The 23,610-nt window shown below is 35.4% G+C and overlaps 13 protein-coding genes and 1 non-coding gene across 14 annotated transcripts; 7 read left to right on the top strand and 7 right to left on the bottom strand. All coding sequences in view use genetic code 12, as the record gives it.

Moving 5' to 3' along the window:
• Window positions 1-72: 72 nt before the first annotated feature.
• On the bottom strand, window positions 73-3,573 carry RPA135 (DNA-directed RNA polymerase I core subunit; the record flags this gene model as incomplete). Its single annotated transcript, XM_715261.1, has 1 exon — window positions 73-3,573. One exon carries the CDS (start codon window positions 3,571-3,573, stop codon window positions 73-75), a length of 3,501 nt encoding a protein of 1,166 aa, XP_720354.1.
• A 257-nt stretch (window positions 3,574-3,830) lies between these two features.
• Window positions 3,831-4,637, top strand: THG1 (tRNA guanylyltransferase; the record flags this gene model as incomplete). Its single annotated transcript, XM_715262.1, has 1 exon — window positions 3,831-4,637. One exon carries the CDS (start codon window positions 3,831-3,833, stop codon window positions 4,635-4,637), a length of 807 nt encoding a protein of 268 aa, XP_720355.1.
• Window positions 4,638-4,915: 278 nt separating this feature from the next.
• Window positions 4,916-7,315, top strand: GLN4 (glutamine--tRNA ligase; the record flags this gene model as incomplete). Its single annotated transcript, XM_715263.1, has 1 exon — window positions 4,916-7,315. The coding sequence occupies one exon, from the start codon at window positions 4,916-4,918 to the stop codon at window positions 7,313-7,315; it is 2,400 nt and encodes a 799-aa protein (XP_720356.1).
• Window positions 7,316-7,611: 296 nt separating this feature from the next.
• Window positions 7,612-7,725, bottom strand: CAALFM_C700540WA. Its single transcript, XR_002086418.1, has one exon. It is a non-coding gene; the product is annotated as an uncharacterized ncRNA (small nucleolar RNA).
• Window positions 7,726-7,884: 159 nt separating this feature from the next.
• PSF3 (DNA replication protein) lies at window positions 7,885-8,418 on the top strand (the record flags this gene model as incomplete). The annotated part of the gene is made up of 1 exon (XM_715264.1): window positions 7,885-8,418. The coding sequence occupies one exon, from the start codon at window positions 7,885-7,887 to the stop codon at window positions 8,416-8,418; it is 534 nt and encodes a 177-aa protein (XP_720357.1).
• Window positions 8,419-8,543: 125 nt separating this feature from the next.
• Window positions 8,544-11,819, bottom strand: CAALFM_C700520WA (uncharacterized protein; the record flags this gene model as incomplete). Its single annotated transcript, XM_715266.1, has 1 exon — window positions 8,544-11,819. One exon carries the CDS (start codon window positions 11,817-11,819, stop codon window positions 8,544-8,546), a length of 3,276 nt encoding a protein of 1,091 aa, XP_720359.1.
• A 297-nt stretch (window positions 11,820-12,116) lies between these two features.
• MAC1 (Mac1p) lies at window positions 12,117-13,412 on the bottom strand (the record flags this gene model as incomplete). Its single annotated transcript, XM_715267.1, has 1 exon — window positions 12,117-13,412. The coding sequence occupies one exon, from the start codon at window positions 13,410-13,412 to the stop codon at window positions 12,117-12,119; it is 1,296 nt and encodes a 431-aa protein (XP_720360.1).
• A 678-nt stretch (window positions 13,413-14,090) lies between these two features.
• On the top strand, window positions 14,091-14,822 carry CAALFM_C700490CA (N-terminal protein methyltransferase; the record flags this gene model as incomplete). The annotated part of the gene is made up of 1 exon (XM_715268.1): window positions 14,091-14,822. One exon carries the CDS (start codon window positions 14,091-14,093, stop codon window positions 14,820-14,822), a length of 732 nt encoding a protein of 243 aa, XP_720361.1.
• On the bottom strand, window positions 14,180-14,650 carry CAALFM_C700500WA (uncharacterized protein; the record flags this gene model as incomplete). Its single annotated transcript, XM_715269.1, has 1 exon — window positions 14,180-14,650. One exon carries the CDS (start codon window positions 14,648-14,650, stop codon window positions 14,180-14,182), a length of 471 nt encoding a protein of 156 aa, XP_720362.1.
• A 183-nt stretch (window positions 14,823-15,005) lies between the features above and the next one.
• On the bottom strand, window positions 15,006-16,550 carry FGR2 (Fgr2p; the record flags this gene model as incomplete). The annotated part of the gene is made up of 1 exon (XM_715270.1): window positions 15,006-16,550. One exon carries the CDS (start codon window positions 16,548-16,550, stop codon window positions 15,006-15,008), a length of 1,545 nt encoding a protein of 514 aa, XP_720363.1.
• Window positions 16,551-18,065: 1,515 nt separating this feature from the next.
• Window positions 18,066-19,571, top strand: PEL1 (CDP-diacylglycerol--glycerol-3-phosphate 3-phosphatidyltransferase; the record flags this gene model as incomplete). The annotated part of the gene is made up of 1 exon (XM_715271.1): window positions 18,066-19,571. One exon carries the CDS (start codon window positions 18,066-18,068, stop codon window positions 19,569-19,571), a length of 1,506 nt encoding a protein of 501 aa, XP_720364.1.
• An 82-nt stretch (window positions 19,572-19,653) lies between these two features.
• Window positions 19,654-20,376, bottom strand: CAALFM_C700460WA (uncharacterized protein; the record flags this gene model as incomplete). The annotated part of the gene is made up of 1 exon (XM_715272.1): window positions 19,654-20,376. One exon carries the CDS (start codon window positions 20,374-20,376, stop codon window positions 19,654-19,656), a length of 723 nt encoding a protein of 240 aa, XP_720365.1.
• A 165-nt stretch (window positions 20,377-20,541) lies between these two features.
• Window positions 20,542-21,339, top strand: CAALFM_C700450CA (uncharacterized protein; the record flags this gene model as incomplete). The annotated part of the gene is made up of 1 exon (XM_715273.1): window positions 20,542-21,339. The coding sequence occupies one exon, from the start codon at window positions 20,542-20,544 to the stop codon at window positions 21,337-21,339; it is 798 nt and encodes a 265-aa protein (XP_720366.1).
• Window positions 21,340-21,663: 324 nt separating this feature from the next.
• Window positions 21,664-23,338, top strand: GBP2 (single-stranded telomeric DNA-binding/mRNA-binding protein; the record flags this gene model as incomplete). The annotated part of the gene is made up of 2 exons (XM_019475474.1): window positions 21,664-21,696; window positions 22,061-23,338. The coding sequence occupies 2 exons, from the start codon at window positions 21,664-21,666 to the stop codon at window positions 23,336-23,338; spliced, it is 1,311 nt and encodes a 436-aa protein (XP_019331019.1).
• Window positions 23,339-23,610: the final 272 nt, after the last annotated feature.

The raw sequence follows: 23,610 nt of genomic DNA, 5'->3' as shown, positions 1-23,610 counted from the left end.
TTGTTTAGTACTAATTATATATATTTCTTTATAACATTATTTTTAGTTTATAATATGCACATCCTCTATCATTTATTTTGGTTCAACATTATAACGCATCTTTATACCCATTGCCGACAACTCACTATCCAAATATTTCAATACAAAAGGTATTGCCACAGTTGTGGTATCGTCACCACCCACAAATTTCTTGCCATGTCCATCTTCCCATATATCTGAATCAGCTGCATATCCTTCATATTTGTCCAAGCCGACTGCACATCTTCTACATCTGATACTTGCCATGCTTCCAATTCTTGGAACTGACGTTTGTGTAGTCAAGATGGATCCACATGAGCGACAGACTGGTGTCTGTGTGTAATCTGAACAATTTAACAATCTATCTTGCAACAAGAAAGAAGTACCATGACCAATCAAAGCATCTCTTTCCATCTCACCTACACGAATACCACCGGATCTCTTTCTACCTTTCACAGGTTGCATTGTCAATGAATTAACAGGTCCAGTAGATCTAACTTGGAACTTATCGTTGACCATATGTCTCAATCTTTGATAGTAAACACATCCAATGTAAATGTCACAACGCAACTCTTCCCCAGTGGCACCAGAGTACATTGGCTCATTACCATGGTAGTTATAACCAGCTTTGAGCAATTGCTCACCAAAGTAGTCTGCTGGTGTATCTTGTTCATTGAATTTCCAAGGGGTAGAATCCTGGGCAATACCGTGTAAGGCACCAGCCTTACCAGCAAGAGATTCAACAAACATACCAATTGTCATACGAGATGGGAACGCATGTGGGTTAATGATGACATCGGGTTGCATACCTGACTCAGTAAATGGCATGTCAATTTGTGGCCATTTTCTAGAACAAACACCTTTCTGACCATGTCTAGAAGAGAATTTGTCTCCAATTAATGGTTGTCTTGTGATTCTGTATTTGATAGTTATTTGTTGACCCTCTTGTTCATTGCTGTCGTCACCTAATAACTTGACTTCTTCAATGTATGCTGGTTCCGATGAATGGTAAGTCTTAACTTTAGTTTTACCCAAAGTATCATCATAATATGCCACTATTGGATCACCTTCTTCAACTTTAACACCAATCAATGGCAAACCATCAGCGTCTAATTTTTCCTTCCATGCTTCTGGCCATTCATCACTACCAAAACCAAAATGTTGTGTTATTGGATCACCTCTTCTTCTTGATTGTGACAAATCGACTTTCTCAGTTTTATAAACAGTACCATAACCAAAACCTCTTTCATCTGCAGATTTGTTTATTATCATCGCATCATCCATATCGTAACCAGTGTATGAAATAACAGCGACAATAGCATTCATACCATTAGGGAAATTGTCCATTCCGTAGTCATCATACAAGTTGGCTTTAACAATTGGTGTTTGACCAGTTTGTAAACGGTACAACTTGTTGTCTGATCTATGGACCAATGCAGTACCAGGAGTACCCATTGTTTGCTTACCCATTTGACATTGATACATATTTCTTGGTGATTGATTGAAATCAGAAAAGGGTGTTAAATTAGCCAAAATGGATAATATGTTAGTTGGGGTAAATTCAACATGACTGTGAATGTTATTCTCAATTTCTTCTGGAGTTACAGCTACATTCATGTAGACTTGTTCAAATGGACCAACGATATCCTCTTTATCCAAGGGTAAATACTTCACTGGTCTCATCATTCTAGAGTGGCCACCAAAAATGTACAAACCAGGATACTGACCTTTATTTGAAGGTGGAACATAACCAATTTCTAAATCTAAAGGCAATCCGTGACCACCATTGACTTTCCAGTATCTCAATGTATCAGCGACAATTCTACCTTGTTCATGTGTCGTCCAACCAACAATTTTACCATCCAATTGAACACAGCACAAGTTTGGGCCAGCTGCAAATGAGTCGGCCGGTAAAACACCCAATTGGGTTAAAGCCTTTGGAACTTGTGACACGTCGGATGCCTCAGTGGCAATTTTACATTTATGCGACAAGTGATTTAATAAACCACAAGGAGAACCATCCGGGGTATGGACAGGACAAAGGAACCCCCAAGATTCAGGCAATAATTTTCTAACAGTAGTAGTTTTTAATTCAGCAAAGAAGGAACCACGGTGGACCATTCTGAAATGAGAAATGAAACGATAAAAGTTAATTTTTTCAGCAACAACGGTATAACCAGAAACTTGTTGCAAATCTAAACCAGACTGGGACACCAAGTTACCAGTACTTAAAAAATATTGCAATTTTTGACCAATGTTCTCATTGATTCTCAGGAATACCCTGGTCATATATTTTCTATCGTCAAAGTTTATACCAACACCACGATTAATATCAGATTGAATTTGCAATTTAATGTTTTGCAAGTACTCTTCAATTTTCTCTTTGATAATCATACCATAAAGGAAACCTCCCAACAAAACTTCTTGATGTTGGGTTGCATCTGGGTTATCAGGAGCACAGTCTCCAGCGACCAATGAATACAATTTTCTAATCATAAACAATAACATTCTAAACTTGTCAGCATTATTAGGCAAATGAACCAAGACAATTCTTTTCAAAACTTCTTTACCGACTTCAATATCTGACATATCTGGTGATGCACCAAAAACAACTCTGAACTTGTCACCCAAATAAGCTAAAGTTTCTTGTTGGGAGTACAAATTGTATGTTTTGTAAGTTCTTAACAACAATTCCAAACGATCAGTTAAAAACGAGTTTTCAGTATCATTTCCTACGATACCATCGAAAATTTCACGGTCGTTGGTTTCAATTAATGCTTTCAAGATCATCACAACAGGAACCAAAAATTCATTCTTTCTCCATGAAAATCTAAAAGTAACATTACCATCATTTAAATAATGTAATACATTTGTTTGTGATGTCTGATCTGGTCTTACTGATCTTATTTGGATACCGAATTTTGTGTAAGAAGCACCACGGTTTCCAAATGAAGGACGGATAATGGCCATGGGATGATTACGTCTTTGCACAATCAACATACGGATCAATTTTTCAATACCATTAACAATAAAATATCCACCTAACTCGTCACTCTCTTCCTTAGCTTCCACTAATTGGTTAGGTGATAATTTTTCTAAATGACATCTGTTGGACTTTAACATAATTGGTATTTGACCTGCTTCTCTCACTTCCAGCACTTCTTCTTCGTCATTCACACTCCAAGTAACATTCAACATTAATCTTGATCTATATGTTACCATTCTTTCTCTACATTCACTTGGAAATGTTTTTCTGTTCAAAGATAATTTATCATTAGCAGGAACGCTTGGTTTGGCCAACTGTACTGAGTCAACCCTGATTTTCAATTTATTACCTAAACGTCCAGAAGTTTCTGGTGTATCAAAAATAGTTTTGGACCCAATATCTTTTACAGCAAGATTCAATAAACCTCCGTCTGGACCATCCATCAACGCATTAAATGATCCCACATGAGGTGCAACAGCATCCTTCAACAACGGATATGAGTCCATATCCTTTGGTGGATTTTGAAATCTCTTTTCTCTTTCCAAAGTTCTAAATTTCGCCAATGTCATGATTAACTGAAGAATGTCTAGTTGGAAGAAACTGTAGAACTTTAATGAAATATATGAAGAACAATCACTTCCATCAAAAAAAAAAAGAGAAAGGGAAAATTTCAGTAGGACGAAAAAAAAAAATAAAAACCTCAAAAAAAAAAAAAATTGAGAGAGAGATGAGATAAATCTTGAAGGTAGTGTAAAGTTTACAACATCAACAAAAATTAAAACAATTGTTCTTCTCAACTTGTATTCTGGTTTCCTATTCACTAGCAATGGCCAATTCCAAATATGAATACGTCAAGTTATTTGAAAAAGAGAATTATTTGTTACCAGATACATATATAATAATAAGAGTCGATGGGAAAGGTTTCCACAAGTTCTCGCAGTTTTATGAGTTTGAGAAGCCCAATGATTTAAAGGCACTTCAAGTCATGAACCTGGCTGCAGAGAAATTAATGAGTAAATATAGTGATGTCATGCTAGCATATGGTGACTCTGATGAGTACTCGTTTTTGTTGCGTAAGAACTGTCAATTGTATGAAAGACGGGAAATGAAACTCACTACCTTATTTTCATCACTAATGTCAACCTACTATATGTATTTTTGGCTGCAATACTTTCCTGATAAGCCATTGCATATAGATCATTTGCCCAACTTTGATGCAAGAGCAGTGCTATATCCAGATTTCAAGCATATTAGAAACTATTTTAGCTGGAGACAGGTTGATTGTCATATCAACAATTTGTATAATACTACTTTTTGGAATTTAGTGTTAAAGTTGAAAATGACACCTCAGCAAGCAGAGCAAAGACTCATGGGTACAGTAGCATCTGACAAGAATGAGATATTATTCAAAGAATGTGGGGTCAATTATAATAACGAGTCGGAAATGTACAAAAAGGGAACTATCATTGTGAGAGAGTTTGAGAATTATGAGACTGAAGACGAGGCAGAGTTATCCAAGAGACAAGTACAAAGGTTAGAAAAGAAAAGAAAGAAGGCTGAACTTAAAATCTATCATGTTGATATTATCAACGACGATTCTTGGTGGAAAAGTAGGCCATGGTTGAAGGATTAGATATTGTTAGTAGTTACATAGTAAGCATTGTTTTAAGCATTTTAGACGATTAAACAATTCCAGACGCGGTAGTCTTCTTGCATTTTATTTGTTAGTAAGGATTTCTGTAGTTGTTGTTTGAATTGGCAGCGCAGAGCTATGATATCTCACAACATACACACGACAGAAAGAAAGTAAGTGCTCCCTCAGATCTCTAGAAAGAAAAAAAAAATTCATCTTGCAAAAAAAAAATTGTTGATGGTATTACTAATATCCAACAACTTGTTATTAACAAAAAGATGTCAACAAAAACTGATATTTCTACTGAAGAATTGGTTTCCTTATTCAGTAAAGCTGGATTTGAAGAAAAAAAGTCTGCAGAGATAGTCAAGAATAAAAAAGTTGCCTCCGCTTTATATAATATTTTAGGCTCCAACTTCCCCAAAACTGATGATAAAAAATTATCTTTGTTACATCAATTGGCTATACATGAAAGTAAAAATGGAAAAGTACCAAATCATGACTTTATCATTGATGGAATTCAAAAAGGGGACTTGAAAACTGCTTTGCAAGTAACTGAAGGTATCAAGTATTTACAAAACAATGCAACAGTTGATAAGGAAAAATTTGATGAAGCCAGTGGTGTAGGTATTGAGATTACTCCTGAAGAAGCCAAGGTAGAAATTTCAAAGTACCTTGACTCTATTAAAACTGATTTGGAGAGTAAAAGATATTCAATCTTACCTAAAGTTCTAGGTGAAGTGAAAACCCAGCCATCTTTGAAATGGGCACCACCTAACTTATTCAAACCAATTTTAGATGAAGAGTTTTTGGCCAGATTGGGTCCAAAAGATGAAAGAGATGTTAAAAAGAAGGAAAAAAAAGCCAAGACACCAGCTAATGCAGCTGCCACCAAAAAGCAAGATACTGGTTCTGAACCTGAACGTTCTATGTTTTCTGAAGGGTTCCTTGGGGATTTGCATAAACCAGGTGAAGAACCTCAAATGTACCCTGAATTGTTAGAAGAGCATAAAAAGTTTATTTGTGATAAAGTCTACACCCGTTTCCCACCTGAACCAAATGGATTTTTGCACATTGGTCACTCTAAGGCCATTATGGTTAATTTTGGGTACGCTCAATTCAACAAGGGTAATTGTTACTTGAGGTTTGACGATACAAACCCTGAAGCTGAAGAGGAAGTCTATTTCAATTCCATCAAAGAAATGGTTTCTTGGTTGGGTTATAAGCCATGGAAGATCACCTATTCTTCCGACTATTTCGATGAATTGTACGAGTTGGCTATTAAGTTGATTAAATCAGACAAGGCATATATATGTCATTGTACTCCAGAAGAAGTGAAGGCTTCTCGTGGGTTGAAAGAAGATGGTACATTGGGAGGAGAAAGAGTCGCTTGTAAACACAGATTTCAAACTGTTGAACATAACTTGCGTGAGTTTGAAAACATGAAAAATGGGAAATACAACGTTGGTGAAGCCACATTAAGAATGAAACAAGATTTGAATTCTCCATCACCTCAAATGTGGGATTTGGTTGCCTACCGTGTTTTGAACACACCACATCACCGAACTGGTGATAAATGGAAGATTTACCCAACCTATGATTTTACGCATTGTTTGGTTGATTCTTTTGAAAACATTACCCATTCATTGTGTACCACCGAATTTGTCTTGTCTAGAGAATCGTATGAGTGGTTGTGTGATGCATTACATGTTTATAGACCAGCACAACGTGAATACGGTAGATTGAACTTAACTGGTACCATCATGTCCAAGAGAAAGATTGCTAAATTGGTCAATGAAGGTTATGTCAGAGGATGGGATGACCCAAGATTATACACATTAGAAGGTATCAAAAGAAGAGGTGTCCCTCCAGGTGCCATTTTGTCTTTCATAAACACCTTGGGAGTTACAACCTCGACAACAAATATCCAAACGGTGAGATTTGAAAGTGCCGTGCGTAACTACCTTGATCAAACAACTCCAAGATTGATGATGGTTTTGCACCCAATTGAGGTTGTTATTGATAATTTGGATGAAAGCTTTAGTTTGGACGTTGAAATACCATACAAGCCAGGTAAAGATGAAAAGTCTATGGGATACCGTAAACTTACATTTTCCAAACATATTTACATTGATGAAAATGATGTTAGAGCTGAACCTGCCGATAAAGAGTTTTATAGATTGGCTCCGGGCCAACCAGTTGGTTTGATGAGAGTTCCTTTCAATATCAGTTTCAAATCAATTGAAGAAAAAGATGGAAAGAAAATCGTCCATGTTAACTATGACGAAGGTGTAAAAGCTAAACCAAAAACCTACATCCAATGGATTCCTAAAGACACTGCTGTTCATATTAAAGAAGTTAGAATCTACAATCAATTGTTCAAAAGTGAAAACCCTTCTGCACATCCTGAAGGTTATTTGAAGGACATTAATCCTGATAGTGAAGAAGTTTTGCGTAATGCAGTTGTTGAAGAAAATCTTAAAGACATTGTGGCAAAATCTCCAATGAACATTGAAATTCCAGGAAGTGCATTCAACATTAAAGAAAACAAAGGTAATAATACTGTCAGATTCCAAGCATTAAGAGAAGGTTACTTTTGCTTGGACAAAGATTCCAAAGAAGATGGTTTGATTCTTAATAGAATTGTCAGCTTGAAAGAAGATGCTGCTAAAAAATGAACAATAACATGAGTTCTTCTGAGGTGGCTAATATTTTTTTTTATATAGATAAGGAGAATATATTATAATTGTATAGTTAAAATGAAGGGGGCTATTTCTGCTCCTATCTCATCGAAAAATAGTCTAAAAAAAATAGTGCGCATCCAAACTCTCGGAAAAAAAATCCAAATACAGAACAAAAGAAAAACTCAGTTTTACCACCTAATAGATACAAAATGGTCTGCACAATCAAATCCAGGAGGTCAGATTACCCTATGATCTAGTTATTTAAGGCAAGCCAGTTGATTTAATAGGTGTTATCTAATTTTTTGTTTTTGAAAAACTTCTCATTCAAGAGATCTTCTTAAGTATGTAATCCGCGCTTTTCTTATATGCAGGTAGGAGCAGAAATAGCCCCCTTCAGTTAAAATAGAGATCTTAATATTGTACCAAAGTACTAACAACGCGCAATTTAATGTGTAAAATTTCGAACGCGCTCCAAGGAGAAAGGACAAAAAAAAAACTCCAAAAAAAAAACCAAAACAAGATCCAAATATATTATTGCAAAACTCCAACCCCAAAAACACACAATGACTACTGATTATTATGACCTAGATGATATACTAGCTGACTCAGAAAAACTTACTTGCAAATTCAATATAACTGTTCCTGGTTTAGGATATTTAGAAGGAAACCCAGGGAAACCTATACATGAAGATACCAAACTCGAGTTGCCACATTGGCTATCGGGAATATTGGCTACAGTGGCCATCGACGAAGATTCAAATATCAATTTCCTAGACTTGGCTGATCCAGATATAATAAAGGAAAAAGTTATAAATGCCATAAAAACCGATCCATTAGCAGTTGATTTACACAAATTGACACCTTACTATTATAGTCTAATTTTAAAATGGGGGAACTTGTATACTGATAAAACCTTAATTGCCAACGTCATGAACTGTTTGAAAGCCAGAAGTTTGGAAATTTACAATTTTAGTAATAATGCAAACAAAACTTTGAACAATGAGTTTCTTTATACTTTGGATGAGTTTGAAAGGGCATTGTTTAAACTGACTTCAGATAGTAACAAGTCCATGAGAAAATGGTTGAAAACTAAATAGTTTATGGTTTCCTATTCTTTCTTTTTTATTTTTGCAATATATGTTAATGTCTACAAAACTTATATAGATACATGTATAATACTTGGTGTTTTCATTTCTACCAATACTAGGAGAAAAGATTTTCTCTACTCATCATCATCATTATCACCAAACAAGTCATCGTCTTCCAACTCTTCTTCACTATCTTGTATAAACTCTGATGAAAGTGGTTTCTTCTTTTTCTTACCACCAGCATCATCAGCTGCTTTTCTTTTGCCGTTAGAGTTTCCGTTTGCTTCGTCTTCAGAGTCATCAGTTATATTTTTCTCTGGCTCTTCTTCACTATCATCAATGATATTTCCTTTCTTTTTCCTGCCTTTGCCTTTCTTTCCCTTACTACTACCTCCTTTCTTTCTCTTGTTTTCTTTTTGAGCAGATTCTTCGTCGAATAATTTATCGTCATCTTCCTCATTATCGCTGACGCCAACACTAGCACTGTTTTCTTCAGCCCATTTTTGTGCTTGTTCTTGTAAGAGCATTCTTTGTTTGCTCATCTCCAACTCTTTCTCCTTCAACTTATTCAATCTTTCCTCTTCTTCCTTCAACCTGGCTTGTTCTTCATCCAATCTGATCTGTTTAGCCTTTTGGATCTTTTCTTCTATTTCAGCATTGTTTTCTTTAGTTTCTTCCAACGCATTGGCTAATCTGGACAACAAGGTACTAGTACCCAAGTTTGCTCTACCTCTCAACTCTTCTCTTGGATAAGGTGGGTGTTTTTCTTCATCCGATGCTAATTGTGTTAGAATATCTATGGCTTTATTCAAACCTTCAATTGCACTCTCAATATCCTCTATATTTCTCTCATTAACTGGCTGTTTGGTTATAAAATCAGCAATCTGAAACTGCACAAACGAAATGTTGAATGCAAGTGCCGCAGTTGATGTAGATCTAGCTGCATCTAATGCAGCTTGTGCATACCCCAAGGCTTTCTTCAAGTACGGCAAACTCAGTTCAGCGTTCCCTCTCAAGTACCATACACGTCCTAAGAACGACAAAATCTTGGCATCTTTCCCATCAGTGTATCTTGTCAAAGCCAATTCATAATTTTCTATGGCCTTACCAAATTGCTTTAAATCACACAATACGTGACCTAAATTTAAGTAAACTGAAATATCGTTTAAAGAATCTCTAATTTTTCTCAAAATATCCAAACCTTTGTTTAATTGCTTATTTTCAATATAAGTAATCGCCAAACCTTGTGCAGCGTAAACATTTTTGGAGTCCAAGGACAACACTTTGGTGAAAAGCTCAATGGCTCTGAGATAATATTTCTTCTTTTTCTCGTCTGCCCCCTTAGTATCTCTGGCCATGATACAATAAATGTTAGCTAAAGATATCAATGCGTAGCAATCATGCAGGTCAAACTCAACTAAGGTATCTTTCTGTAATTTAGTATCGGCATCTGAAGGCATGTGTAACTTTTTACCAAAGTTTTTGATGAACCATCCATAAAACGACCTCACTTCCAAATCAGATGCATTTAGATCTAGAAGCAGTTCAATCTCATCACGAATCTCCTCTTTGGTTATCCCCTCAGTTATACAATTCAAAAATAAAATTCTCAATTTAGCCGAGAAATAATGAGGGCATTCTGTAAGTAATTGTTCATATGTCTCCAATGCATCTTTTTGGTTCGAAATTTCTTTAGTTCTAGCTAAATTGTAGGTTAAAGATGTTCTCAAATCCTGTGGTAAATCAACCAACGTATCACCATCTGGTGACTTGAAATCACGGCCATCCAATTTACCTAAAGCAGTCGTAAAGTTCTCAAGGGCACTGTCATAGTTTTGTTTGGTAAACTGGAAAACACCGATGTTATTGTAGACTTCCAATGGAACATCTTTTTCGACTTGTCTCCTTGCTTCAACAGCTTTGTTCAAGTATGTTAATGCCTGGGTCATATCTCCCTTTGCCTCGTACAATTGACTTAAAATCAAGTATGCGTTCAAAGCTACTGGTTCTTTGTTCAACACAAACTCTTCTTCATTCGAGGATAAGCCACGGTTGTTTGATAATCGTATGTACCTTTCTAACACCTGGATAGCCAACTCTTTTTTACTTCTTGAGTTTTGCTTGGAATACAAGACACCTAAAGAATAGTTAACTTCAAGGCATTTGACGTTGCTTCGTAAAATACTCTCAAAAGTTAAGCTGGCCTCTTCAATTGAGCCACGATTGTATTGCGACTGACCCAATCCCAATTTGGCTACAATATTTGTTTCATTTAACTTTATCGCTTCTTGAAAGTACTTTGAAGATTGTGTAAAATTCCCTCTTGCAAACTCTATTCTTGCTAACCATGTAGCACACTGAGATAAGGCATTCGATTCATATTTGGTGATTCTGGAAAATGTACTAAACTTTTTGAGATTGTCAGATCCTGTGATACCCTTGACAATTTTTTCCACAATCTTTATCACTGTGTTGTAGTCACCTTTAGAGAATAAATATGAACACAATGCTAAAGTCACTGTAGTATCATTAGCATTCAAACTCTTGAGCTTGCTTAACTCTTGCAAACAATTTTTATAGTTGTCCAAAAATTCTTCATCACTCAATGAATTAGTAAATGTGGTATGAAATTTTGCTAGGTTTAAGAATATTCTCAGTTTCACATTGGTAGGGTCTAATTGTAAGCTTCTTTCCCATGCCTGTATTGCCATTTTATCGTCTTTTAAAAACCAAAAACACAATCCAATACCTAATCTTGGGTCTGGCTTCATTAACGGATTCAAAATCAAAACTTGCTGATACAATTTCAATGCATGCGAATAGTTTTTCGTTTTATTCAATACTGATTGAGCTTTCCCTAATAATGCAAAACAGTTGTTTGGATCAATTCTTAAAATACGGTCAAATATGTCTATGGCATCATCATCTTTCGATTCGTACAAGTACAAAATTGCCAGACTTAGTAAATTTGATGTACTAATCAGTGTACTTGTTTCACTGTCAGTTTGGATTTTAAAATTTAATTTTGATATTTCTTTTTTAGCAAGATTCAAGTTGTTATCCTTGTCAATCCCCAAATAAACATTTTTCACTAAGAGCCAAATAATGAAACTTTCAAAGGACTTTTTATCATTTTCATTAAAATAATCCAATTTTAAAGCTGCATTGATGAATTCCAACAGCTCTTTCAATTTCCCCAATTTTGCATACCCACTTGCTGCTATAATCCAGTACTGTTTCTCAGTTTGTTGATCAGTTAAAAACTGAATTAATTCAGATGGGTCATCCGATAATTCATTTCGCAAATCGATGGAAACAATTTGTCCACCTCCAACCGGAACATCCAACAAATTTAAAGATTCGGCAGATTCTTTCCCAATGTAATACGAGATGTCAGTTGGTTCTTGCATTGTTGGATTTGATTTGATGGAGTGAAAAATTTCTAAATGGTCGTTGAATATTTCAAACGTCGGTTCTATTTTTTTTTTCTGCGTCGCTGAGTTCTTGTTGTTGTTGTTGGCTAGTGTTTTCTTTTTTTTTTTTTCACTTGTTGATAAAAGTAATTGGTGCTGTATGCAGGTTTTTCATAGTTCCAAATACCACAACAATCAAAACAAGATCTGCCAAAATAGTGATCTATAACCTACCAATAATTGCTTCGTACCTTAAGTTAGACTATTTACAAAAATATTTACATATACAGTTCATTATTTGGTCTTTTTTGAGCAACATGACTTCACCCTATTGTCAGACACATCTTCTAGCGTATCTCGATTGTTGACCCACTTTGTTGCCTTCTTGTCACACGGTTGCAACAGTGGCACTAAAGGTTCCAATTGGTCTAGTTCATTGCACACATTCTGTGCATCCAATGGAAGAATTGGTGGTTGTGTACTCAACTCTTTTGTTTGGTTTGGAATAAAACTATTTTCCAGTGATAAAGATGTTAGCAACGTATTTTCCGATGGCGGTTGCATAAACTCTGTTGGAATAGGTTGTTCTGGAATTGTACCTAACAATTCAGAAAAATTAAAATCTAAAACGTTCATTAACTTACTTTGATCCTTAAAATAATCATCTAATCGGAATCCGTTTAAGATTCCGTGAGTTTCACAATTGGTACAATCACATGCATTCGGAGGACAAGAACATTCGGAAGACGAATCTGCTGGAGGAACATTGGAGCTTGTTGAAATAGTGTTGAAAAATAAATCCGATTTATCTGTCTGTGGCATTGAATTGAAGATAAATTTTTCCTCATTCTCAAATGGGTTGGTAGTATCAGTTACTTGTTGTTTCAGGGTCGGTAGTGGTATTTGATATTTGCTATTTCCATGAACCACACATCCTTGACATGAACAGGCGTCATCACAACAACAGGTTCCAGGAATGGAACAAGAAGGCACGGGCACCATCCCGTATAGTTGATGGTCCTCCTTTTGTTCGTTATTCGTAGTATGGGACTTATTCATAAACACCAATGTTTCGTTGTTGTTTATCTTCTGGTTCAATTTGTTTTTGATGTAATTTTGTAATATTTTTGATTTGTTGACTGCTTTTCTCTTATTGTTGCAACATCCACATGATTTTCCTTTTGATATTTTGGGCGTACAACACGCAGATGTATTGATAAAACTTTCGTCGCTTATTATGGGCGGCAGGGGGGTCCTCTTTTCGACTGTGCTGGGTTTTGTTTTTGTCTCATCGTAGGGTCCTATGATAACCCCACTACTGCAATCTATGACTTGTTTTGAAGAGGCTTTTAGGACTATTATTGGTTCTGATTTACACCTCTTTGTACCATTTGTCGAAGGCTTATCTGATTTGGCTATCTCTTCGGCAAATATGGCCACACGATGGTTGGGGTTCCCATTGGCATAAACACCTGGTCTTCCCTTGGAGCGAACTTGCAATAGTGGACGTTCGTGGTGCTTGCAAGATGACGATCTGTGGCCTCTAACACATTCCATGCAAGCATATTTGATATCATCTATTAGTATCATTCCTTATTCAGTCTTGCTTTTTGGAGGGGATCTAGTGACATGTAAACATAGACTTGCAAGTAGCATTATTTTTTTTATTATATATATTTATTTATTTCACGTTAACTAGTAGTAATTCAATGATGCGAGTCTTTCTGGTGTGAAACAAATTGAAGCGGGATGCGCAAATTTATCATTTCCCGATTGGGAATGGTTAGGTGAAACTGACAAGGGAGGGATCAGGAGAATAGTTACCAATATGAAATCCAAGAGATCCTCTCGGCTAATTTTTACTCACTTTTGACACGGTGTATCCAATTAATGTGGTGTTTAATTGACTGGGCTGTTGTTTGCATGCGGAGATGATTCAGCCGTTATTGGTCTAAATAATTTTTGTGTTGCAATTGACATGTCAATTCGATTGTTAATTACAATTTTATAGTATCTGCAAGTTGTCAAACGGTTATGACTTTGAATCTAGTGTTTTTCCGTCTATCTGGAAAAATATCGTCCAAGTACATCGTGGTTGGTTAACGGTTATGGTATTGGAAATTACGTATTACGTATTCCGTATTAGGGATATTGTCAACTCATCTCTCACTGGAAAAAGAGTAACAGGATCGAAAAAAAAAAGAAAAAAAAAATTTGAATTGTGTAATACATTAATAACAATCAATCACCCAATTTCAGTCTTAAACAATGCCGGCAAAATCACAACAAGGTTGGGAAATAGATTTCAATCAGTCGTCTGAACCAGCAGATTCCCAAATCAATTATGATGATGCAATTCAATATTGGTCCAATACTCCTGCATCTGTCGATGGAGTGCTTGGAGGATATGGTGAACAAACTTCAGTGCCCAAAGCAGACATTGTTGGGTCTTCTACATTTTTGCGTAAACTAGCTACCAGAATGACATGCCCTGAAGGTGTACCTAAGACGACTATTGATATGGGGGCTGGCATTGGGAGAATTACACGTGATTTACTTTGGAAAGTCAGTGACTCAGTTGATTTGTTGGAACCTGTCAAACCTTTTGTGGCACAGATGCATAATGAGTTAACTGAGGTGAAAAAAAGAGGTAAATTGGGGAAGATATATGATATTGGTATGCAAGATTGGCAACCTGAACAATCGTATTGGTTAATCTGGTGCCAATGGTGTGTTGGACAATTGCCTGACGACGTATTGGTTGAATTTTGGAGTAGGTGCCGTTCAGCATTGATTGAAAATGGTACTATGATTGTCAAGGAAAACATTGCTCCCTTTGAAGATATATTTGATGAAACCGATAGTTCTGTTACACGTACAGATGCCAAATTCAGAGAATTGTTTGAACGTGCTGGGTTCAAGTTGATAGCTAGCGATATACAGAAAGGTTTACCTAAAGAACTATATCCCGTTAGAATGTACTGCTTGAAAAGCAAATAATGGTAGCAGTTTCAGGGGGGACAGGATTAGTTTTAGACATGAAACATTTCTACACGTAGCTTTATTAGAGTGTTATACTATTTTTTAAAAGAAATTTATAGAATGTGTACAAAATGAAAGCCTATAGAGGAATAATACATGCATATTATTTGAGCTAAGTTGGATATTAAATATATTTGATACTCATACAACCCTTTGTTTACTCGGCTCATATGGAAAGAGTAAAGCTAAGAACCCAATCACTCCAACAAATGCACCACACACCCAAATAGGGACTGACGACGAAGTATTGGAGTAGTAGGCAATAACAGGCACAATACATGTCATAACTCTTGTACAGGCAATAGCAATTGCATTTCCGGTTGCTCGAGCTACTGAGGGGAATACTTCAGGGGTATAGGCGTATAAGGCTGAATAGTAAATGTACATAGAAGCAAATGATATTGATGAAAGTGCCACATTCTGGGCTCTTGTTTTAATTTGAGTGTATCCGAACAAAAATGCCATAGAAGCAACACCGCCAATAAACAAAACTCCCCGACGACCCAACCAAGGAAAGCAAAACAACAATGCACCAGCAATGAGAGGACCACCCATGGAGACACAATTGGAAATCAAGTTGTCACGGTACACTCCGTGAACGTCTGGTGCAGAAATATTTGCACCTCTTGTGGCCAAATATACCGGTAAGAATGACGAATATAATGGATAAGAAATTCCTAACAAGAGCCATGATACAAAAACTAATACAGAAGACCTTGCCATTGTTCTATTTGAAAATAAAATCTGAACATGATGGGTAACCAATCTAAAAGTCCCCTTTATGTCAATGTGTTTTCTGTAATCGTCATTGATTTCAACTTTACCTAAACTTTCTAAATCCTCGATAGTTAAGGAACATGTACGGTTGTGCTTTTGAGCAATTCTTTGCAATATTTCCACAGCTTCCTGGTCACGATTATTTGAAACTAAGAATTTGGGAGTCTCTTGCAATCTGATAAGGGTTAATCTCAAAATAGCCATAGCTAAAACAATGGATCCATTCGTATAATAAACGTATCTCCAACCACGGTTAATGTGGGAAGGACAGTTGTCAGCAGACTCACAACTGTTGTTTGGTAAAAATGCATATGCTAATGCAACGGCGATGGTTTGACCAATACCCCAAAAGAATGCAAAAAAGGTCAATAACCATTGGTCTTTATGGGGTAAGAACTCTAAAAAGATACAGGTATCCAAAACTAAATTACCACCAGCAGCAAAACAACTCAAAAATACAAAGATACAATATGAGGCCATATTGTTCATGACACCAGTTAAAATGGTGAAAAGTGCACTTAATAATAATGTTAAATTGAAAGCTAAACGTCTTCCAATCAAATCTGCAGAAAACCCCCAAAATAGTGCTCCCACAAGCAAACCCGCAGCTAACATTTCATTTGAAACAGGGTACTTGTAGCCAAATTGATAGTTGACAAATGTTCTAACACTACTTTCAAGATATGTTAATTGGGTATCCGTCCAATATCCCATTCCATTTAGAAAGAATAACTTGAGATGATATGGGGTAAACCCAATTTCATCAATTGCGTCGTTAATTAATTTCAATTTTTTATTTAAAACCGAGTCAGTTAACTGGAACAATTCGTCGTTGGCCAAAGTATCTTCATCATGAGCCACAGATGATGCAGGTGAAATTTTTGTTTGTTTTTTTTCAATATCTGACATATCTTCTTATTTCAGTTACAGACGGAATGAATAATAAAATAAAAAGAACTGAACTGAACATATAAAAAGTGAGGAAAACATCACAAGGAAGACATTTATTGTTACTTAAGTATTTATTAATCTTGTGAGATTAAAAACTTTGGAAACTTAAATTATCAAAATATTTATTACCCTATTTAGAAAAAATATTAAGTCTAGCCGTAACCACAATGATGTGAAAAGAACTTGTCAATATAAATTGTTATATATTTTTGTCTAAACTTTATTTTATTTAAATGTTTGGTGGATTATTGCTGAAATTGAATTTGTACTCTTTGTTTTTTTCGCACCCACGTTTTCTTATTTGGAACGTGTGAGAAAAAAATAATAATACGCCAAAGAATTATTAAAAGAGACTCAATTACGAAACACAAGACCCCTCAATCAAGAAAAGCTTAATATATATAATTTCTTGATCACGACAAATCTAATACAATTCACTAATAGATTTCTATATTTTCGGATTCTGAAGATAGTATGTTAATTCCCTTGTCTACATTACAGGATGGGCATGTTACTTGTTGCATAGACAAAATTTTGTCCATTTCCAACACACTATTCTACACATGGCATGTACGTGTTTTTATAAAGTGTACTGTATGTGAGGATTAATATTGGCAATTTCAAGAGATTGCTAAGAAACTAGCTTTGCGTGTTATGTGGACTGATCATTTAATCAATTGCTAAATTTATTAAGTTTAATTTATACTTTGTTTAAATTTTGACAGCTTCGAGAAATAGAGTTTCTTCTAGTAAAGACTCACATACATTTACGTACTGATAGCACCCTTTATTGTGATTTAGTGCAAATACTTCAAGCAATCGGCTATTCTGCTAGGTTATATCTAAGGTCACGAAGTATAGCTGTTTGGCAATTTAGAGAATATATAACAACTGGTGTGGTGGGGTTTGAGAACTCTTAAATCCAGAACACCAAAAGTAATGGCCCATTTCTCAGCTAGAATTTCTATACATCACAAGCACCCGTGGTATACTATTTACAGTAATCAGTGATATAACCCGAAAGAATGTGGATGGACGCTAACATAGGATAAAAGTAAATGCCAATCACTACATAAATTCTCATTTATTTGGATTCTTCTGTTCTACTCCATAATCAATCTATTTATCTTAAATAAAAAATCTAGTAGTGGTAGTACATTACTGCTTATCTGAAAAAAAACAAAGAACTACTGTACAATTTATAATACTATAGATAAGAGATTACGGTTAATTCACGCGAATTATTGATGTAACATTTTTTTATTATTACTATCAAATTTTTCTAATTGTGAGGATTACAATGAAACGTTATCAAAATTATTCTCGATTTTGCTTTGCATTGATTTGTGTTGAATTTTTTCTTTCTTTTTTTTCTTTTCTTAACAACTTTTTTTTTTCTATAAACACAGTCTTCGCTCTTCTTCTCTTTCTAGATTACTATTTATTACAAAGTAATTGCTACAACCAAACATCATGACATACAGTATACGAACTGTGACAAACTATTTAAACAGTTTGGCACCACGATTTCTTTTGCTGAAGGGAGACATTGAAATTTTGGAAAGTCCGATAACCTTTTATAAAACCTTACTATTTAAGATCAGTAATTCAAAACACCGGATATTTTTATCGTCATTATATATCGGCAAAACTCAACACGAATTAATACAATGTATTGATGATGCAATGGCTAAGAATGCCGACTTGAAAGTTTATGTATTGACTGATGCATTACGAGGTACAAGAGAAGCTCCAGATAATTGTTCGGCATTGCTTTTGGCCAGTTTGCAAAAAAAATATGGCCAACGAATTGATATCCGCATGTTTCATACTCCACACCTTTCAGGGATCACAAAGTTTTTAGCTCCAAAAAGAATAAATGAAGGGTTTGGTCTTCAGCATATGAAGTTATATGGATTCGATGACCAAATTATACTAAGTGGGGCAAACTTGTCTGAAGATTATTTCACCAACCGTCAAGATCGTTATTACCTCTTTAACAACAAGCCTTTAACTGATTATTACTTTAAGATCCACACCGCCATATCTTCACTTTCTTACAGAATTATGCATACTGACAAGTTGAAACAAGGATTCAAACTAACTTGGCCAACTTCCAATGCTACTTGCGAACCTCATTTGAATATCGAGCGATTCATTAGCGACTCTTCCTACCTATTGACACCATTATTAAAGCAGCAACAATTGAATGCTTTTGAGGAATTTGATGAAAATGAGGAATATGATACTATAGTTTATCCAGTTTCTCAATTTACACCATTGTTCCCTCACAATCAAGATCAGCTGACTGAAAAACCAGCAATTTTGCGATTGTTATCGTATGCAGACTCTCTCAAGACAAAATGGTGGTTCACTGCCGGATATTTCAATATGCTACCAGAATACCAACAGCGGTTGTTGAATGGTAAATCTCAAGGGACAGTTATCACGGCATCTCCAAAAGCCAACTCGTTTTATAAATCACCTGGTGTTTCTTATTACTTACCACAAGCATATCTTTTATTTGCTAAGCAATTTTTACAAAAAGTGAGAGATCTAGGAAAATCTGCTCTTATAACTGTTTATGAATGGCAAAAGGGAATAGTGAACACTCCAGGTGGATGGTCGTATCATGCAAAGGGGTTATGGATAACCGCCCCTGGGGAAGATGAACCAAGTATTACCGTCATTGGATCTTCTAATTATACCAAGCGTGCATACTCGTGCGATTTGGAAAGCAATGCCATTATTATCACCAAAGATAAAGACTTGAAAATGAAAATGAAACACGAAATTGATAATTTGATGGAAAATGTGCATGAATTGAAATTAGAAGATTTCAGTCCAAAATTAGAATCACAAGTTAATGGAGATGCAGAGACAGAATCAGTGGATGAACCTAAATATTCAGTAGAAGAAGATAGAAAGATTAGTTACGGGGTTCATTTGGCTGTTAAGTTGCTTGGTGGAAGACTCTAGACGTGTACAGATAGAAACTGAAAGACTTAATAAATAAGACATAGCTCGATATACATATATACATACAATCTATTAGACTTTATTATTGCACCTCCAAAGATGGTTTGTTATTTTTATAGATATAAATTTGAACTCTGATTATTAGAATACATAGCATTTGAAACTGAACTTCTAGCCATGTTGGATAGTTGACTGGGATTTGCCACCATTTAAAAAAGTATGAATATTTTCCCAATAATTGTAAAAGTAAAACCAGAATTTGAAAATGAGACCAGTAGGGAAACATTCCAATTACACATTGGTCAAACCAATTCATGGAAATGATAGGCATAAATTTGACACAAGATATGATTCTTCCAGCATACCATATCCAATCAATCAAGTCCAAAGATATAATTTTCCCTTGTCTATAAATGTATAATTTCAGAATCCAACTTAGAAATAGAGCTAGTGATCCCAAAAAGATTAAACTATAGGGACTGATTCCCTGATTTGTATTTCGTGTGTTGATGTATATTCTCAATTGCAACAACACCAAAATTAGAAAAAAGCATTGTAAAACTTGAAAGACAACCAACGGCAAAGAAATTGGTAAGTTGGGATAAATGGGATATCGTATTGAGTACTCATTTGTGTGTATATATAGAAAGGATGATAGTATAGATAGGAACTGGCTAAGAACTGAAAAAAGTGTGTAATCAAAAGAAATTCCATAAATGGTCTTCTTTTGTTTGTTGTATTGTAGTTGATATACAGAGCATATGGAATCAATTACCGACGCTAGCAAAATACTGTTTTGTAGCATTGTTGATTGAAGTGTATGTGTAAGGATCGAGATCTTCTTTTATATAAAGAGAGTTGGCATTGTGGTTGTCTAAACAAAATTGAGAAGAAAAATGAAAACAACAGCCCAGTGGAAAGGATTAAATACAAACTTTCGTTATCACCTTATCTTTGTACACTCTCCTAAATGACACCAGAAATAGAAGGAAATTGGGATATAGTGATAACATCACTCCAGGATATATGTAACTCAAATGAATCTTTGACGTTTGATAATATTTACAATAGGACGCCAGACGAATTGAAGCAATTATCTAAAGAAGATTTAAACAAACTTGAAGAAGAAATTATAGATCACAAATCGAATATCGGTACTGCAAAACGATTAATCACCACTTCTTCTGAAAATATAACAAAGTTGATTGAAATCATTACTCGTGAAACTAAAGCAAAACAAGCAGCTCAAAAACAAACACCAACGAAAAAGAAACCCAATGCTGATACCAAAAGAATCGAGAAACGCAATAGTTCGAAATCCAAACAAACCAAAAAAGTTGGTCGTTCCTATTGGACATCAAAATATAATCCACTGGAACCTATATATATAGGACTGGAAGTGGCATATAAATTAAGAAACCGCCACTCTAATGAATGGATCCAATGTTCTGTGGAGAAAATAATAGGTGATGGAATCAAGTTTGAGATTAAAGATCTTGAACCAGATGAAAACAATAACCCTGGACAAGTTTTCAAAGCAAATTACAAAGAAATATTATTAATCCCGCCCGAAGGGTCAGACTTAATCAATTACACGTACGGGTGTAAAGTGTTGGCAAGATATCCCGACACTTCAACGTTTTATCCTGCCATAGTAGTTGGTCATAAAAAAGATGGTAGAGTACGTTTGAAATTTGATGGAGAAGAGGAAGTCAACAAAGAAACCGAAGTTGAAAGAAGGCTAGTGTTGCCCACACCAGAGAAATAGGTTTGTAGTTAATATATGTGAACTTTTATAATGATAGATGTTGTTCTCAAGACGCCTTGCTTAATGTTTTGGGGCAAGTTTGTATAATCCTGGTCGTGTGCTTGTTGCCAAATGATAGAAAATTTTTCCAACGTTGAAAATCTCGCTTTTTTTTGTCTCACGGATTGTTCGTTCGTTCGTTTGTTCGAGGATTTCATCCTAACTTTCAATCTCTTGTTGGAATTCTGTATTGAAATTTATAATATCGAAAGCTACAGAGTATCTACTCTTTTAGAATTGTTTATATCTTTTTAGTGTTGTTCTCATTATTAATAGTTGGTGACAATGGATGGGATGGACATTGATGATTATTCAAGAGTATGTTGAACATGATTTTTTTTTTTGTATATATTAAACGGATTAATGATTGGGAAATTTCCAGTATGGTAACAAATAACGTGTGCTTATGGTCTTAAATAAAGGGTGTGGGTATTTGGGCTATTGCTTTTTGTTGAAGAATTTTGGTAAGGCTTATTGATTGCTAACTGAGATTTTAACTCGAAAATGTGGGTCAATGGAATTCCAAATTTTGCGGAATAGCTAAATTGGTTATATGGAATTGGATCCACTGAAGATGGTTTTAACATTTAAGATGATGCATAAGTGTTTGTTGCTAACTGTTATTTTTCTTTTATTATTCAATGCTAAATGTGAATTGTTTTGCTAACATTAAATTCCACAGGATCGTTCTCGTTCACCAATAAGAGAAAGATCTCCGATAAGAGAGAGATCTGGTAACTCATATTCTGGTAGTGGAAGTAGTGGTAGGGATAGCTACTCTAGAAGAGACTACGGTGGATATTCAAGACCATCTTATGGAGGCGATAGAAGAAGAGATTATGGCCGTGGTAGTTATGGAGGTGGTCGTAATGGTAGAGATTATGGCAGATCGGTTGCAACCAGTGATGCTGACTATCGTTCCAAAACAGAAAGAAATTTTGATAATTCCATTTTCATTGGAAACATCCCCTTTGATTGCACATCTCGCGATATTGAAGATATTTTTAAAAAGGATTTTTCTATAGTCAGAGCAGATATTGTTACAAATAAGGGTCGTTCAAGAGGTATGGCTACTGTTGAATTCAATTCAAAGGACGATGTTAGAGAAGCTATAAATAAATTTGACCGTTATGAATATCGTGGTCGTGAAATCTTTGTTAGGCAGGATTACCCTCCACCAGAAAAGAAACATGATTACGGACCACCAAGAGGCAGAGGAACTACATACGACAGCAGATCCGGGAGTAGAGATAGATACAATGACAGATATCAAAGCAGTAGAAGAAATGACAATTATGCTCCTCCTGCACCACCAAGCAAACCAGGTACAGAAGTTTTTATTGGTAATTTGCCATTCTCGGTAAATTGGCAAGCTTTGAAGGATTTGATGAGAGACGCTGGTGAAGTTATTAGAGCTGATGTTAGATTGGACAACTATGGTAATTCAAGGGGATTTGGTACTGTTGTTTTCAACACCGAAGAGGAAGCTGCCAAAGCAGTTGAGATGTTTCAAGGTTATGAAATTGAAGGTAGAAAATTAGACACTAGACCAGGCCGTTCCACTGGATCATCATCAGGATATGAAAGAGATTCTTATAGGTCGTCAGATACTACTGAGAAATCTAGTTATGGCGACAGAAGCAAATCCGCAGTTGCAAATAAGAATTCTGAGTTTACTGATGGTGTCACTGCCGATGGTGAAAAGTCAGATACTATCTATGTTGCCAACTTACCATTTGCTACTCAGGATGATGATTTGTATGATTTGTTTGAAACCGTTGGTAGAACAACCAAGGCTGAAATCCAATATGCTGATGACGGTAGACCAAGTGGAAACGCTGTTGTTCAATTTGAAATTGCTGATTTGGCTGAAAATGCAATTCTGCAATTAAATAATTATTTGTATGGTGGTAGAAATCTTCAGATTTCATATGCCAAAAGACCAGAAGAAAAAGTCTAATAACTGTCATTTTCGACAGTTGAGGTCAGCAAATGAATAGTATCTACTCTGTCATTACCATGTCATTTTATTTTTGCTTATCGTTACTTTTTTCGCAGTTTATTTTTGTCTTTTTTTTTTTTGTTATTGTTGTTGTTTCTTCTTGTCATATGTATACATAAACTCATTCCCCTATAGTCATATCTCTTTTTCAAAAGCATATATAATGTATAAAACTTTACAATTTACAATTTGTAGTCGTATTCTGTATTTGATGATGTGAGATTTCGTGT

This window comes from Candida albicans, chromosome 7, assembly GCF_000182965.3.
Source record: "Candida albicans SC5314 chromosome 7, complete sequence".
Classification (NCBI taxonomy): Eukaryota; Fungi; Ascomycota; class Pichiomycetes; order Serinales; family Debaryomycetaceae; genus Candida; species Candida albicans.
The sequence above is the reverse complement of the archived record's forward strand: the minus strand, read 5'-3'. Positions and strand labels throughout refer to the sequence as shown.